The sequence below is a fragment of the Acanthochromis polyacanthus genome, chromosome 1 (assembly GCF_021347895.1).
Source record: "Acanthochromis polyacanthus isolate Apoly-LR-REF ecotype Palm Island chromosome 1, KAUST_Apoly_ChrSc, whole genome shotgun sequence".
NCBI lineage: Eukaryota > Metazoa > Chordata > Actinopteri > Pomacentridae > Acanthochromis > Acanthochromis polyacanthus.
In genome coordinates, this window is record NC_067113.1 from 20,239,336 (window position 1) to 20,253,188 (window position 13,853).

Consider the following 13,853-nt stretch of genomic DNA (forward strand, 5'->3'; position numbering starts at 1 on the left):
AAAAAATCCTCTTATTTAACAGCGTCTCTTGATGTAACAGTGCCATCTAGTGCTCAAATGAAAACTGCAGCTCTTCCCTCTTAACCAACAACAAATACACGTGAAGCCGTATGTCCATCTGTTTCTGTCACCGCCTCACAAACTCATCTATTCTAAGGATGCGGAGCCCCTTGCTGTTGTTATCGTACTCTAAGAATATTTGTACCTTTCTCCTGCAGCTGACGCCATCAACAACGCAGCCGGATTTGGCTTCAATGGATACAACATAGATGGCTCCCCACGGTGGGACCTTATATCCAATCTCAGAATTCTGGATATTGAGGTTTGGATCATGTCACGAGATCTGTTTTACTTCGATGAAGGCCCTTTGCACTTAAAAGCTAAAAGTATGTTGTTCTGGATTCACTTTCAGTTTGCCACCAGTTTCAAGATGTTCCTAGACAACTGGAATATTCAAACAGCTCTTTGGCTCAAAAGGTAAACGCATTCAGGTTTTTTTTGTTTTTTTTACCGGATGTTGCTCAAGAGACTCAGAGATTTCTGTAGAGAATCTGCACATCTCATGTCTAATGTTTTGATGATCATATTTGACTAGAAGCTCAACTTGAAGCAATTAACTTTGGTGCAGTGAGCTTGTGTATTTTTCCAGGTGCTGGAAGTCTGTAATGAGTCATTTGTTCAGTTGTTTCTACTCTTTTTGAACGGTTTTCTTCTCAGGGTGTGCTATGAGCGCTGTGCCATTAACCCCACCGCTGCCACCTTCCTGCTGTCAGCCATGTGGCACGGGGTCTACCCAGGCTACTACCTTACCTTCCTCACTGGAATCGCCATGACCATGGCCGCACGTGCAGTGAGTACAAACATCTAGCTATATTGTCTATGCATTACCTATAGCTGGAATATTGTTTTAGCCGTCCAAATTCAGTCAAACTAGATAAAATTATGCCTCTAAATGCGTAAAAAAGTCCTCTTTGGAACGTAGGATCTATAATATAGTGAGCACAAAATGCATCTGTTCTTCCCTGCTAGTGCGTAAGAGCTCTTTAGATTTACCACAGCTACTTAGCAGACCAACAAACACACAACAAAACCATTTTATGGAGAGTAAGTGGATAATGTTGAAGTAATGTACCACTACTTCATTTTAAGTGTGAGGCCATTACCACTAATCTCTGCTAAGCCAGACTTCTTCACGCTAGTTGTGTAAAAGAAGAAGACATGAGGATATTTACGGAGAGACAGTGGACTGATAGTACAGTAGAAACACACTGGGTTGTTTAAGTGAAATGCCAGAGCCGTAAATTTGTTGTGCAGGTGAGTTTCTGCAGGACTTTACCCGTCTTTTTCTGAAAGAGGACACACAGATCACTGACCCAGTTCCTACTGGCCACTGCAACATGGAGATTGATGTCTCCGAAGGGTTGTGAGACAGAAAAAGACAGAAAGAGGAGGCAAAAATGGGAGATGGGCGGATAACAAGCAGCATTAGGCAGTAATTTCTGGAACCAGGTCACTCAGTTCAGTTCAACTTTAGTTTACTGAACAGTCAAATGAAAGGATTGTAATTTAAGGTTTACAGCTTGTTTTTGTTGAGAAATTCAACTTTACGGTCATTTTCTTCTCTTCCAGATAAGACACAACATCAGACCGTACTTCCTGGTGTCTGGCTCGTACAAATGCATCTATGATGTCATCACGTGGGCGTGGACTCAGGTTGCCATTAGTTACACAGTGGTGCCATTTGTCCTACTTGCTGTGGGACCCTCGCTCAAATTCTACAGGTATTTAGTTAAAATGTGTGTTCATATTAACGCAGTATTGCAGGTTTGACACTGAGGAGTACAAGACAGAGTACTACAGTGTGGGCTTTTCTGTGGGGCAATTAGTAGAGTGACTTGTTATGTGGAATTATTGTAATAATGGGAATGTAAATGAAGCGGCTGCCCTTGGTGTAGAAATTAGCACTTTTTTATGAGCCTGGGTCCCGTCAGGCTGTAACGGTTAACAAGACAGCTTAACGAGCGAAGGATGGGGAGGATTGATGAGGAGGAAATAAAACGGGCCAACTCAACGTCAGCTGCTTCCATGAAATAAAGACCCAATCATCAGCAAGTGGCTCCTAGACGGGCAGTATAAAACAGACTCACTTTGCAGGGATTTGTTCCTAAACCAAAGAACTGGACAAATAATAATTTTGACCAAATGATGTTGGCGCGAGATGAAACATGAAGCGAACAACAAGTCATTTTAATTCATCCTCTGGGGAACAGGAATGTCTTCAAAGTCAATGCCAGTTCATGTGGTGGATTTTAAAGCATTCTGCTAAAAGCTCAAAAATATCAGCCTCATGGTGGGTCAAGAGGAATAATCAGTTCACCAGAGTCTGTAGGATTAAATAGGACCATGAATATTTGTACAAATTTCCACGCTATCTGTTTAATAGTTGTTGAACTATTTCAGTTAGGCCCAAAGTAGTGCATCTGGGCCCATTATACTAAAGTGGCAACAAATTTAGCTATATTTTAATTCAGCTTAAGATTTTTCTATATTCCTGTTGTTGGCTTGTTAGGGGAAAGGGTTGCACAGCTATGATCAAAAAAGACAGGAAAATAATATGTTGTTTGACTTTTAGAAACTTAGTTTGTTCATTTTTTTTTTACTTTCTTTAAATGAAACAAATAAATGATATGATTAATGATCCTAAATGTAGTTCTAAAATGAACTGGGATCAGGTTTTGAAATACATTTCCACCCTGTGTGTCTGCAGTTAATATGGGATGAAGCAAAACAGTCCTCATTATTTTGCATCTGAGATCACAGAGACCCTATTATAAGGAATCAATGATTAACTGAGATATTATACTGTCGACACCCTGTTATATTTTGTGTTGTTGTATACTAGTTTTTTTGTTGATAGTGTTGTAGGCTATTCAATATTAATACAAAGATTAAAAAAACTTTGATGTTCTGCACCTGTTTTCATCTTTTATCTTTAAATCCTTCGATTAGTAAACTCTATTCACATCATTCCTGCTGTTGCTTGTCTTCACAGGTGTTGGTACTTCTGCTTACACCTTCTATGCCTGCTGGTGGTCCTGGCCCTGCCTGTCAAATCGAGACGCCGGCAGCCCAAAGAGCAGCAGGACATCCTCCAGAAGGACAGCGTACAGGACACAGATCACAACAGCACAGACAACAACTGCAACCAGAAAGACAAGGCCACATGAGGCCCGGGATACACGACGCACAGTCCCATCAGCAGCAGAAACACTGAGATGAACTACGAAACCACTGAGAGCTGGAGTGTGTCGAGTCTGTTTACCTGACAAAGAACCAAATATCTCTGAGAATCCTATCAGACAGAAAAAAACAACAAAAAAACACAAGTCAACATCCTGTCAAAACTTCCAGTAGCAAGGATGACAGCAATCACACTTCTGACATGGATGAGAGACCAAAATGAAGCAATGGCCACGGTGTAAACTAATGAGTGGTAGTGGTTACTTTACATTAGTGAAAATGGAGATTTCCAAGCTGCCTTAAACCCTCTATGTACTCTGCAGGTGAAACAGCAGTTTGGATGGCACGCTGCAGGAACCTAAATGCAGTGACCCTATTGGGGTGTTGTGTTGTATAAAGAGAAAAGAAGTGCAGTATGTGGAGGGTTTTTGTCATTGTCTGGATACAAGCCTCTGTTAGGTGGAAACAGAAAACGTATACGTGTAAAAGAAACATAACCTTTATCATCAGCTGCCAATTTCAAACAGGCCTTAGGATCCTCGAAATATTGTTTGATTTCTATGTCTTTTTAAAAACTCTTTATTCAAGAAGAACTCACATTGTGCGTGTTTTGTATTTAGATGTTTGTGACAACACTGTTTGAAATCCATTCTTTTTTTTTGGTTTTGTTTGTTGTCTTCTGGGATGAATTGACCAAGAGAGTCCAAAAGTGAAATTCAGATCTCGTCCGTCTCCAGCAGTGGACAGTTTAAAGAAAAAAAGGCGCTCATGAGTTACTAAATGGATTTTTGTTTCTTTTTGTATTTGTCATATCTGCTGCTCTTTTGACAAACATGATCCATCAGATAAATGTGCGTTTCAAAGGGAGTTTATTTATCCTCTCGGGATTTACAATACTTTTTTTCTTTTATTTTTTAGAGCTCAGAGGTGTGCTTTTTTTTTTTTAATCTACTCATATTTTTCACACAACAGGTTTCCTCTGTGTTCAAATGTATTGCTTCTGAAATACAAGTTCCATTAATAGAAGTCCTAAATAATAGTTAAGGCAAGATAATGGATTATTTACGACCTTGTTAACTATTTCGACAGTTGAAGTATTACTCTAAAATCTTCAAAATGCAACATAAATCTAATCGGGTCACAACATTGACTTAATTGTTACAATTTTTTTGCCATAACTATTAAAATACACCTGAATGTAAAAGAGTTCCAATTTATTCACAGTGCATAAAAACCCATATTTACATATTCAGGCTACAAATTTACCAAGTTTGCATTTTGCATTTGTCTGTGAGGAAATCTGACACAGTTACTTATGTATGTGACATAATAAAATTGTACAAAACTCAAAGACATAGACCAGCTGTTGTGGTTAAATGGTCTTATTTCATATTGTGTGCACTTAATGTTAGAGTAGAGGATGTTTCAGGGTGCATTTACTGTATGGTGTAAGAGACACTGGTTCCTTATGTTGCTTTGGTCCACGGCTCACCATAGGCCTTTCAAATCATCCAATTTGCTCTTTACAACACACTGATGTTCAAACATCCATCCCTGTGAAAGTTTTCACCTCATTAAATGGAACTGGCAAAGGAGATGCAACCTAAAAGGCACCTCGCTGTTTTTACAATAAAATGACACGTTTGTGTGTCCATTGGAGCAGATATAATCTGGCAACAAGCCGACAATATCGTGACATTTAGAAGTTATGATTTTTTTTTTCTCTCTCGCTCTAAAAATCTGTCAGTAACTTGAGTTGAATTGGTGCATTTGAGTTAATGTAAAGTAATAACAAAGCAGCAGAGGTGAGCTTTGAAGTGTGGACCTCGTCTCATTTCTTTTCAAGACTTTCTAACATTTGCATATTCCTGCCATAACTGTGTGTGTGTGTACCAGTATTCATGTGATCCGTACATGTTGATGTGATCTCAAGTGAACTATATTTGTAGCCTGGGCCCTGTGTAGGCGAGTGCGGCCCACCTAAAGAAAAGGGATGTCATTCTACAAACATAGCGATTATTGCACTGCATGGCCACCCAAACCAGCAGATCAATGCAAACTGCTCCATATGTCCAAAGTGCCAAATCATGAATGGCGCATTTTGTTTTTGTGTGTATGTGTGCATGTGTGCCTGCGTGTGTGTTTGTGTGCGTGCGCGCGCCTGTGTAACATAATGGTTATTTTTGTGTCAGAAGGAAATTTATTGAAAGATTTGTATAACAGTACATTAAAATTCTGATTTATGTGGCAAAATAAAGAGAAATTATTTTTAAACACTAAAACTATGTTTGATGATGAATACATTTTTTTTTTTTTAACCTAAACTCCCCGAATAAACCAGCACACCATATCGATATATTCCTATGCTGCAGTGTCACATTATTACAGTTACAGTATAAAGTTACTGGTGATCGATGTCAGTGTATATTGTTTTAAAAGGAATGCAGTATACATATTGATATTTACACTGGAAGTAATGCAATAGGGCTTTCAATCAGGGACATTTAACATGTAACAATAGGAATATCACAGATGTATATAATATAATCATTATTGACTAAACTCAGTTTGGCTGCTTCAGTTTCAGGATCCTGGTATTGTGCATACAGAGACATTTGATTAGAACACAACCATCATCAAAATCCAAATGTCCTGTGCAAAAATGATCTATATCCACTCAAATGTTATTATATATCCTGTGAACTATGCATTATTTGTGATTATATATATTTAATAATATTTCATAGAATGTCTTTTTATAGTATATTTTATTGCTATAGTAATATATTTACTTCCAGAATGTATGTAAAGCTACTAAAGTTCTCATCAACGCATAAATGTCATTCATGTAGCTATTTTGGTCAAAAGCACCTAATAAGAAACTTTAAACAAGAAACTTTAACAGGATTTGCCCTCGTTTTGTGCTTTATATTCTTAAAAACTGTTCCTTCCTTTAGGTTATTAACCTATTTTATCTAGTTCAATAAACATAAGAAGAAATTGTAGTAGTTGAAATGGTATCCTGACCCTCTACTAATGTAAGCGTATCTCCAATATATTAAAATATCCCATTACAAGTCAGATTGCAAGTTCTGCAATATGAGCTTTATTTACCAGCAAAAATTGTCTATGTATCCAATGAAAAGTTAATGATGAAACAGAAAAAGTAGTCCTGAATTATTCGATTAGATTAAACTTTACTGTCATCCAGTTCAGCTGAGTTCCATTTATTGTCATTGAGACATGTTAAAAACATGAGGGAATAAAATTTGTACCAGGTCCAGCAGCGTACAGAATAAATAACATTTGCGGTAAATTGTAAGCGAGAGCTATGATAAATAAATAAATAACCAAAAACCTATAATAAATAGAACACATAGTAGTAAATTAGTAAATTATTATCATTACTAAATAGCAAAGTGGTGCATTTTTGTGTATCAATGGCCAAATGCAAGTGCTAAGACAACTAAAGGCAGTTTTGTATCTAACCAGAAATGAAAAACAGCAGTAAAGTGCATTATAGTATCATATATACAGTGTGTTACAGTATAAACAGAATGCACAGAGGCTATGAACATGCTAACAAATGGATATATAGATGTGAAAACAATATGAATAAATAATCTAATTTTATAGGTAGAGATTAACAGTAGTTTGCACAGTATAAATAGTACAGATAGCATAAACTGTGTATTCATATTAGACTGTTATTAGGTATAAGCAGCCTCCTAAAGATCATTTTTGAAACTTTATATATTGTTATATAGTTTACTGAACTGAAAACTATCATTCAAGGTTTTTAAAATTTTACTCTGTAAATCAACTATTAACTAAAGTACAAGTCAAACACAGCATGGCCTATTACTAGTCAAGGGAAGTAGGTTAGAACTGTCTTTTTTTATGTTTATCTTTCACTTGTGGTGGATAGTCTCTGTTCCGTGTGTCCAGCGTAATCCTGTCAAACTATGTAGTTTTTTTAATCTTGTGGGGGACCACATGTTTAACCGCTGTGACCGGGATAGTAGGAGGAGTTTCACTGTGTCTTTACTGTAGCTGGTTAACACCGCTGTTTAAGCAAGCACATTATCACTTAGAAAACACGACGTTTGTAAGTTCCCCTCCCGGACCGGAATCAAAATACAGATGATTACAGAGCAGCCCGGTTAAGGTAAGATGACTTTAAGTTGTGAATTGTACTTTATTTGCCTTTTAAGGTGATAAAAGTACACGGACCTGTTGGAGAGCTAGCGTTAGCCTGTTAGCCGCTGGGAGTTTGGCTAGCTTGTGTTTTGCTGTTGCTTCCTAGTGACTGTAGTAAACACGGGAAGTTGCTCTGCTTGTGACTTTCCTGTCAAAAACCGTTTGTCAGACGACAAGAAAATAGTTTTTTTGTGACTTTTCTTTGCTGGTCACATTTGAGGACATGTGATGTGTGTGTGTGATACAGATGTTTAACTTTCTGACAGCCCTGAAGAGGCAGGAACAGGGTCAGGTGGTCTGTGAACGAAAAACTGAATTTAAAGTTGCAGATGTAGGCAGTTGTCATGATATTGACACTGTGTCCTTGCTTGTTTGGCAGACTTTTAAGTGTCCCTCCAGCAACTTCTGTGACCCCAAACAGAAAGTTTAGTAAAACTCAGACCCCTTCTAGTGTAAGACACTGGCTGAAAATACGCCACTTCCATATTTTGCTTGTTAAAGTTTTCCAGACAAGCCAGCAGACTTGTTTTTTTGAAGGTGTTATGTAGAACTGGGAACTGAATCCTCAGCAGTTTCATACCCACATGACAAGCCAGAAAGAGCTGACTGGTTAAATTTAGAGATCCTATCCAGTGTTGCCTGCTCAGTTCACTACCTACATTTGAATGTGTTCAGATGACAGCACAACTGACCAGGACTTTATTTGAATTTTTGCAATGATATCTAGTGTTTTAACAGTAACGCTGGATCATAACTGACTCAAAAGTAGATCTAAGTTTCTTTTCTATGTCACATTTGTGTGGAATAAGCAGTGCATTAGACTGCCATTAACAATTAATTTCTTTAGGTGTCAGACAAATTGTGAAAAATGCCCGTCATCCTAAAGCCCAAAGTGATTTTATAAATGTCTGGTTTTGTCTGACTAACAGCCTAAAACACAAATTCAATTTACAATCAGAGTAAAGCAGTGCAACCTCGCTGATTTTTACTTTAAAAAAAAATTAGCAAAATAATTGACTAACTAATTGATTGACTGATTGTTTCAGCTCCACAGCGGCCATCTGCTAATTTCTTTCACCAAATTTCTTTTTGTGCACTTTCTTGCTCATCTGTGCAAATGTTTTCCTTTTTTTGCAACACTAATAACTCTCTGTGAAATATCGTGCTTATTTTGATTCATATCAGTATGGAGCTGATTTTGAATCATTTAAGCACTGTGATTACTGTGATAATCTGCCAGTAACAGCTCCCATTATTATCAACCAAATGCTACTTTATTGCATTACTCATAAAATTAAACCACACAAATTTGTCCCAACATCTTAATTGCCCCCATCATCCTTTTATCTACATCATTTGGTGCCGAGCCAATGCATGTAATGAATGGAAATCTGCTCGCGTGTGCCCATTGTGTTGGGAAGAGCTGGGCGTAGGCCAGCCCCCTCATCTAATATTCAGCTGTTAGTAAAAGGGGGGATGCTGAGCGTGAGCCCGGCAGTGCTTGTTGATACTCTGTACGACCGAGCAAGGATTGTAGTAGTGTTAGTACAACATTAGTGGTGACCTGACAAATGTAAGTTTCACCCTACACCAAGGTAAGGGTTTCTTATGTTCTACTTTTTAGTGTTCTCTTGGGACTGTGTGCCAAAATATTGCTCATCTTTAATAATTTAATTGCTTTCTCTATATTTCTTTCTGTGTTGTGTCTGCTGAGATTTACTGGGCATGTACTTTGTTCCGAGGATGTGTCCGATCACAGCTGAACAGAGAGAGAGAGCAAAATGTGAACTGATTGGTTCTTGCCTGGTGTAATCATCCACCCATTGTGCTGAGAGACAAGGAGCTGGGGAGGGTGTGTCAACAGGCTCTTGTTGCCATCACTGTAAACAAAGGGTTTTTTTTTTTCTCACTTCTGCTCTGATATGGAAGAACAGTTGGCAGGTAATCCCAGACTGAATAAAGAGGGTCAGACCCAGCAAAAAACGGAAAGATCCCGTAGATATGCATTGATTGACTGCTCTGAATTTGGCTGGACTGTTGAGCCTTTGTGCTGACAGCCCCAAAAGGCATGTGACATTTAAGCGTTTATTGACCTGAGCCTGAGCTGCTTGTCTGAAGGATTATGGTGAAATATTGAGCAGCGTGTTTGGTAGTTATTATTATGTGAAACCCATTGCCAAGGCAACTTGCGAGCAATGAATGCAGCTGATTAATTCTGTGTTGCTCTGGCAGGAAGTACGCCTGACTATGATGGAGGAGCCCAACTTGATGAATCATTAATGAGCTTTTTATTGATCGGCTGAATCCCTCATACAGTAAAAGCAGTCTTAAATGAGGGCTTTTTTTCGGTTCCAGTGGTATTATACGTTTGATGTCAGGCAACTTTGGACATTTTTAATTATTATTCCAAGGGGACCTTAATGTAGGAAGAAGTTATTGGCAAAAAGAGTAGCAAGGCAGGAAAATAAGTCTTGATGCACTAGGTGAGGTAAAGGGGGTAAAATTACTCACTGAATTGAGGAACATTTTAAGATAATGCTTTAGAATGCGTAGCCTCATTACAGATTATCTTCCCAAAGCGGTCCCTGTGCATTGATTTGCCCGATGCAGACCATTACCTAATTATGTCTTACTGCTATTTTCCCATCAATGCAAGGCAGTTTCTATATAAAAGTGTACTCTTTTTCTCCTGTTGAACTTTCAAGCAGAATCGTCTTTTTTTTTTTTTTTTTTTACCAACTTCCGCAATGTTGAATTCCAGGCAGTGGAGGAGGCTTGATCGGAGGATGGCCTTGATATAATTGGAGCACACAGTCGAGTGCACTGATTGTCAGAGTCTTTGTTGCATCAAAGAGTCAGAGTTTAAAGGCTGTTGTTTGTCTTCATTGGTCTTTGATGACTTGGTTAGCTATCTTGAACAGAACGCTGTCATTGCGATGCCTTCATTACACTGAGTAGACAAACTTCAGTTCATGTTTTCAGCATGAGCAGACAGACTGAGCAAAACTGAATAGACTTTAAGGAGCCCTGTTAGCTCTTGTTTAATGAGCATGTTCTCTGCACTGTGCTGTTGTAATCATACTTGGACATTCTTTGAGAAAAAATGTGCAGTTTCCTTTGGTTGAAAAATTTTTCAATTGTGGACGTGTTTCGTGCTTGGAAATGAATCTTACAACTGCTAGAAGAAAACAATCCATACTTGAATGCACACAAACACAGAAATTGTTCTCTGATTGTTTGGGTGTCTCCCTGTTTCTAGATTTACTGTAACTACTCCCTCAACAAACATGTACTCTGTTTTTTGCTTGTATGGGTGAGTTTTTGCATGTGAGCTTGGTTTGGACAACATCACTTCAAAGACACACCACGCCCTCTCCTTGGCCATGATTTTAACGTCTCTGTTTGTCTCTTTGTAGTGCCGTACATTTAGCTGCTCAGGCCAGACAGATATCGTTGCTGTCCTTTGCTTATTGTGAAAGCTAATCTGCTGTCCTCTCACTCTACAGTGGTGTACAGGTGCTTAGCAGACAGCCATGGATACCACCACCTCCCTAAAGATGACCTCTCTGGCTGTCCAGAGTCTGTTCAGCTTCGTAGAGGAGGAGAATCTGGCTGCCATCAAAGCACATTTGGACAAGTTCAAGGATGTGGACAGCAGGAGCGATGTAAGTCGGCCATATCGCAACAGCCTTCCTGTTCGCTAGAGATACTCAGGGCAGGCCATGCAGTAATTTAAGGTTCTTTAATGTCATGTAACAAGGGTTTTGCAGGAAACAGGATTTTAGATTTAGAATTACAGTACTCTTTAAACGTATTTACTCCCCTTAAACTGGACGTTGTAAAACAGTAAAGCATGAAGATTCTCTTTAAAAAGATGTTTTTTTGAGCTTTATACGCCTTTATTCGGTAGAAACAGTGAAGAGAGACAAGAATGTGGAGTGAAACTTTTTCATCGGTGCTTAGATAACACTGTTGGAATGTACACTGAAAGAAGCAAAGAGTGAATTTAGGGCAGTATTTGGAACCTCAAGTCAATAAAACCGCTAATACAACACCTCCACGCGACCCACACAGAATTTTGTGACATTTTTGATGCTGTCATTGTGATATATGACACATAGAAGTTATTTATTATTGCACAAATTCAAGGATGAGTCCAATGATGTGATATGGTGTGAGCAAATTGTAGGAAAAGACCAAAACCCACAGTGAAATTCTGCTAACAAGCATCATCTTGTAGCTGAAGCCTTATTCAGGTTGTTGCTCTGTGCTTTATATTGCCATTGTTGCCTCTAAACTTCAAAATGCATAACTGAGCTATGCTGTTGATGTGTGATCTTTTCCCATGTTTGTCTATATAGACATATTCTTCCCACGTACACCCTCCTGCTGCATTAAATGCTCACTAAAACCACTAAATCCAAAACTGAAACTACTCCCTAGCAGTTTAATTATCTACTTAAGAGTTGCATTTCAGTAGCATTTACTAAAAAGTACTCTGCATGACAGTTTTTTTCCATTTAAAAAAAATAAAATAAAAGTATGGGCCACAGACAAACTGGAGCCTAAAAACACATTTAGAATTTCAGTCTTTTTGTTGTCAGTGAGAAACAAGCATACTAATGCCAGATTTTAAGCCCTTAATCTGACCAATTGGAAAACTGAGTAGAAGCCATACGGTATTTAAAGGTTGCTTTTCAGATTATCTTGTATAGCATTAGAGTTGAATCAATAAATAATTTCACTGCTTTTTCCAGGGAATTATCTGAGGGCTAATGAGAAAATAGTATAATTAATTGGCTTTTTGGTGTGTTAAAAATCCCTGTTGCTGTTTCACTTTATTCCCTGTCTCCTTGTTTCAGAACGGACAGACTCCCCTGATGGTGGCAGCAGAGCAGGGCAATCTGGAGATCCTACAAGAGCTCATTAGGAGAGGAGCCAACGTTAACTTGGATGATGTTGTAAGCGAGCAAATAACACAACATCTCAGACTTCCTAATATGAGTACACCCCCGCACATGGGGTACATGCGGTGTACACGGAGTGGAAGCACAGGTGAAAAACAATGCGGTCATTCCAACCACATCATCCACATGACAAAGAAGAAGGAACTAGGGGCCTTGATGTTCCATCTTGCTGAACTCACCACACTAGGACTTAGTCCTCAGCCATTATGATCCATCATGAGCCGTAATGACAGCTTATTACACACTTTTACCTTTGCGCTTTTGACTAAATGACAGGATCCTCTCACGAGCCAACACCCTGTGTCTTCTCAAGCCAGCTCCCACACACGCACACACTCACGCATGCAAGCGCCCTCCCACTTAAGCACACGCACGCATGCTTACACACCTCTCATCAACATCTCACGTACGTGTAACCTGCTATTACACGTAGCTCCCTCTAACTTCTGCTTACTGTCACAGAAGAAGAGAGGGAAAGCAGAGCATACTGTAGTCACCAACTCTCATTTTTCGTACTCTACTGTCTGACACCTGAGCTTGTCAATGCGACACCGTGTTCCCATGAGCACCTGGTATGACCAGCTGGTAGGTAGGGTGCTTGGACCATTCCTGGGTGCCCCATGTCCTGCTCTGACGGATCCTTTGTCAGATGAATCTGGAGTCTGATGGGAGTTCTCACAGTAACTAGTTGTCTCTGTATACAGGACTGCTGGACAGCGTTGATCTCGGCAGCTAAGGAGGGACACATTGAGGTAGTGAGGGAACTGCTGGAGAACAATGCCAACCTGGAACACAGAGACATGGTGAGAAAACACACACAGGAGCGTTTGTCTTCACTTAAAATCTGTTGGTAGCTCTAATTTTGTGTTTCATGAATGGAGAACTTTAGTGTAAGTAATAATAACATTTGTTATGTTTTGTTAAGGTCATATATTGTTTGCATTATTTAGGTCAAAATAATTGCGTTTTAAAGGGAAGTTAGATGAGAAAATTGGAGTAGAGGCATCCTGGTAACTTACTGGGCAAAACATGTTTCAGTACTCCTGGTTAATTGGCCAGTAATGGTTTCTTGTTCTCCCTCTTTCCATTTAGGTTTTAATCAGTTTATACTGTACTATACTTCTACTGAAAATGAATATATGTATGAAGTGGAGCAAGTACAAGGCCTAGTAACATATTCCTAAAACCCAATAACTTAAAAATGTATATTTCTGGGTGAAATTAGTGGTTGTTAAACAACATAAAAAATAAGATACTATGCCCATCTTCTCTGTGTACTTGAAATGTTTGGTCAGAATTAACTGTGTCTTTATTTCAGTTGGATGCGACTGCCCCACTGCTGGTTGAACAGGATCATCCATTAGCTTGTAAATGGACAGAAAATGAAATTACTTTCTGTGTGATGGCTCCTCTCTGGTAGTAATTCCATTTATTGAGCTCTGGTTG

The 13,853-nt window shown here is 38.9% G+C and overlaps 2 protein-coding genes across 7 annotated transcripts in view; both read left to right on the forward strand.

Moving 5' to 3' along the window:
* Window positions 1-5,522, forward strand: part of mboat2a (membrane bound O-acyltransferase domain containing 2a) — a 53,431-nt gene extending 47,909 nt beyond the window's left edge. Inside the window, exons 9-13 of the mRNA XM_022197419.2 lie at window positions 219-322; window positions 413-477; window positions 718-850; window positions 1,630-1,781; window positions 3,053-5,522. Coding sequence (XP_022053111.1) covers window positions 219-322; window positions 413-477; window positions 718-850; window positions 1,630-1,781; window positions 3,053-3,227 — 629 coding nt within the window. The 3' untranslated portion in view covers window positions 3,228-5,522. The remainder of the gene's footprint in view (window positions 1-218; window positions 323-412; window positions 478-717; window positions 851-1,629; window positions 1,782-3,052) is intronic.
* Window positions 5,523-7,264: 1,742 nt separating this feature from the next.
* Window positions 7,265-13,853, forward strand: part of kidins220a (kinase D-interacting substrate 220a) — a 43,832-nt gene continuing 37,243 nt past the window's right edge. For 4 of the 6 annotated variants that reach the window (XM_022197385.2, XM_051955182.1, XM_051955193.1 and 1 more), the window contains exons 1-4: window positions 8,894-9,035; window positions 10,947-11,105; window positions 12,303-12,401; window positions 13,112-13,210. In XM_022197385.2, the coding sequence (XP_022053077.2) occupies window positions 10,974-11,105; window positions 12,303-12,401; window positions 13,112-13,210 (330 nt within the window). In that variant the 5' untranslated portion in view covers window positions 8,894-9,035; window positions 10,947-10,973. Of the gene's footprint in view, window positions 7,409-8,893; window positions 9,036-10,946; window positions 11,106-12,302; window positions 12,402-13,111; window positions 13,211-13,853 lie in introns of those variants that run through there. The other 2 variants (XM_022197367.2, XM_051955178.1) reach the window with 2 other exon arrangements.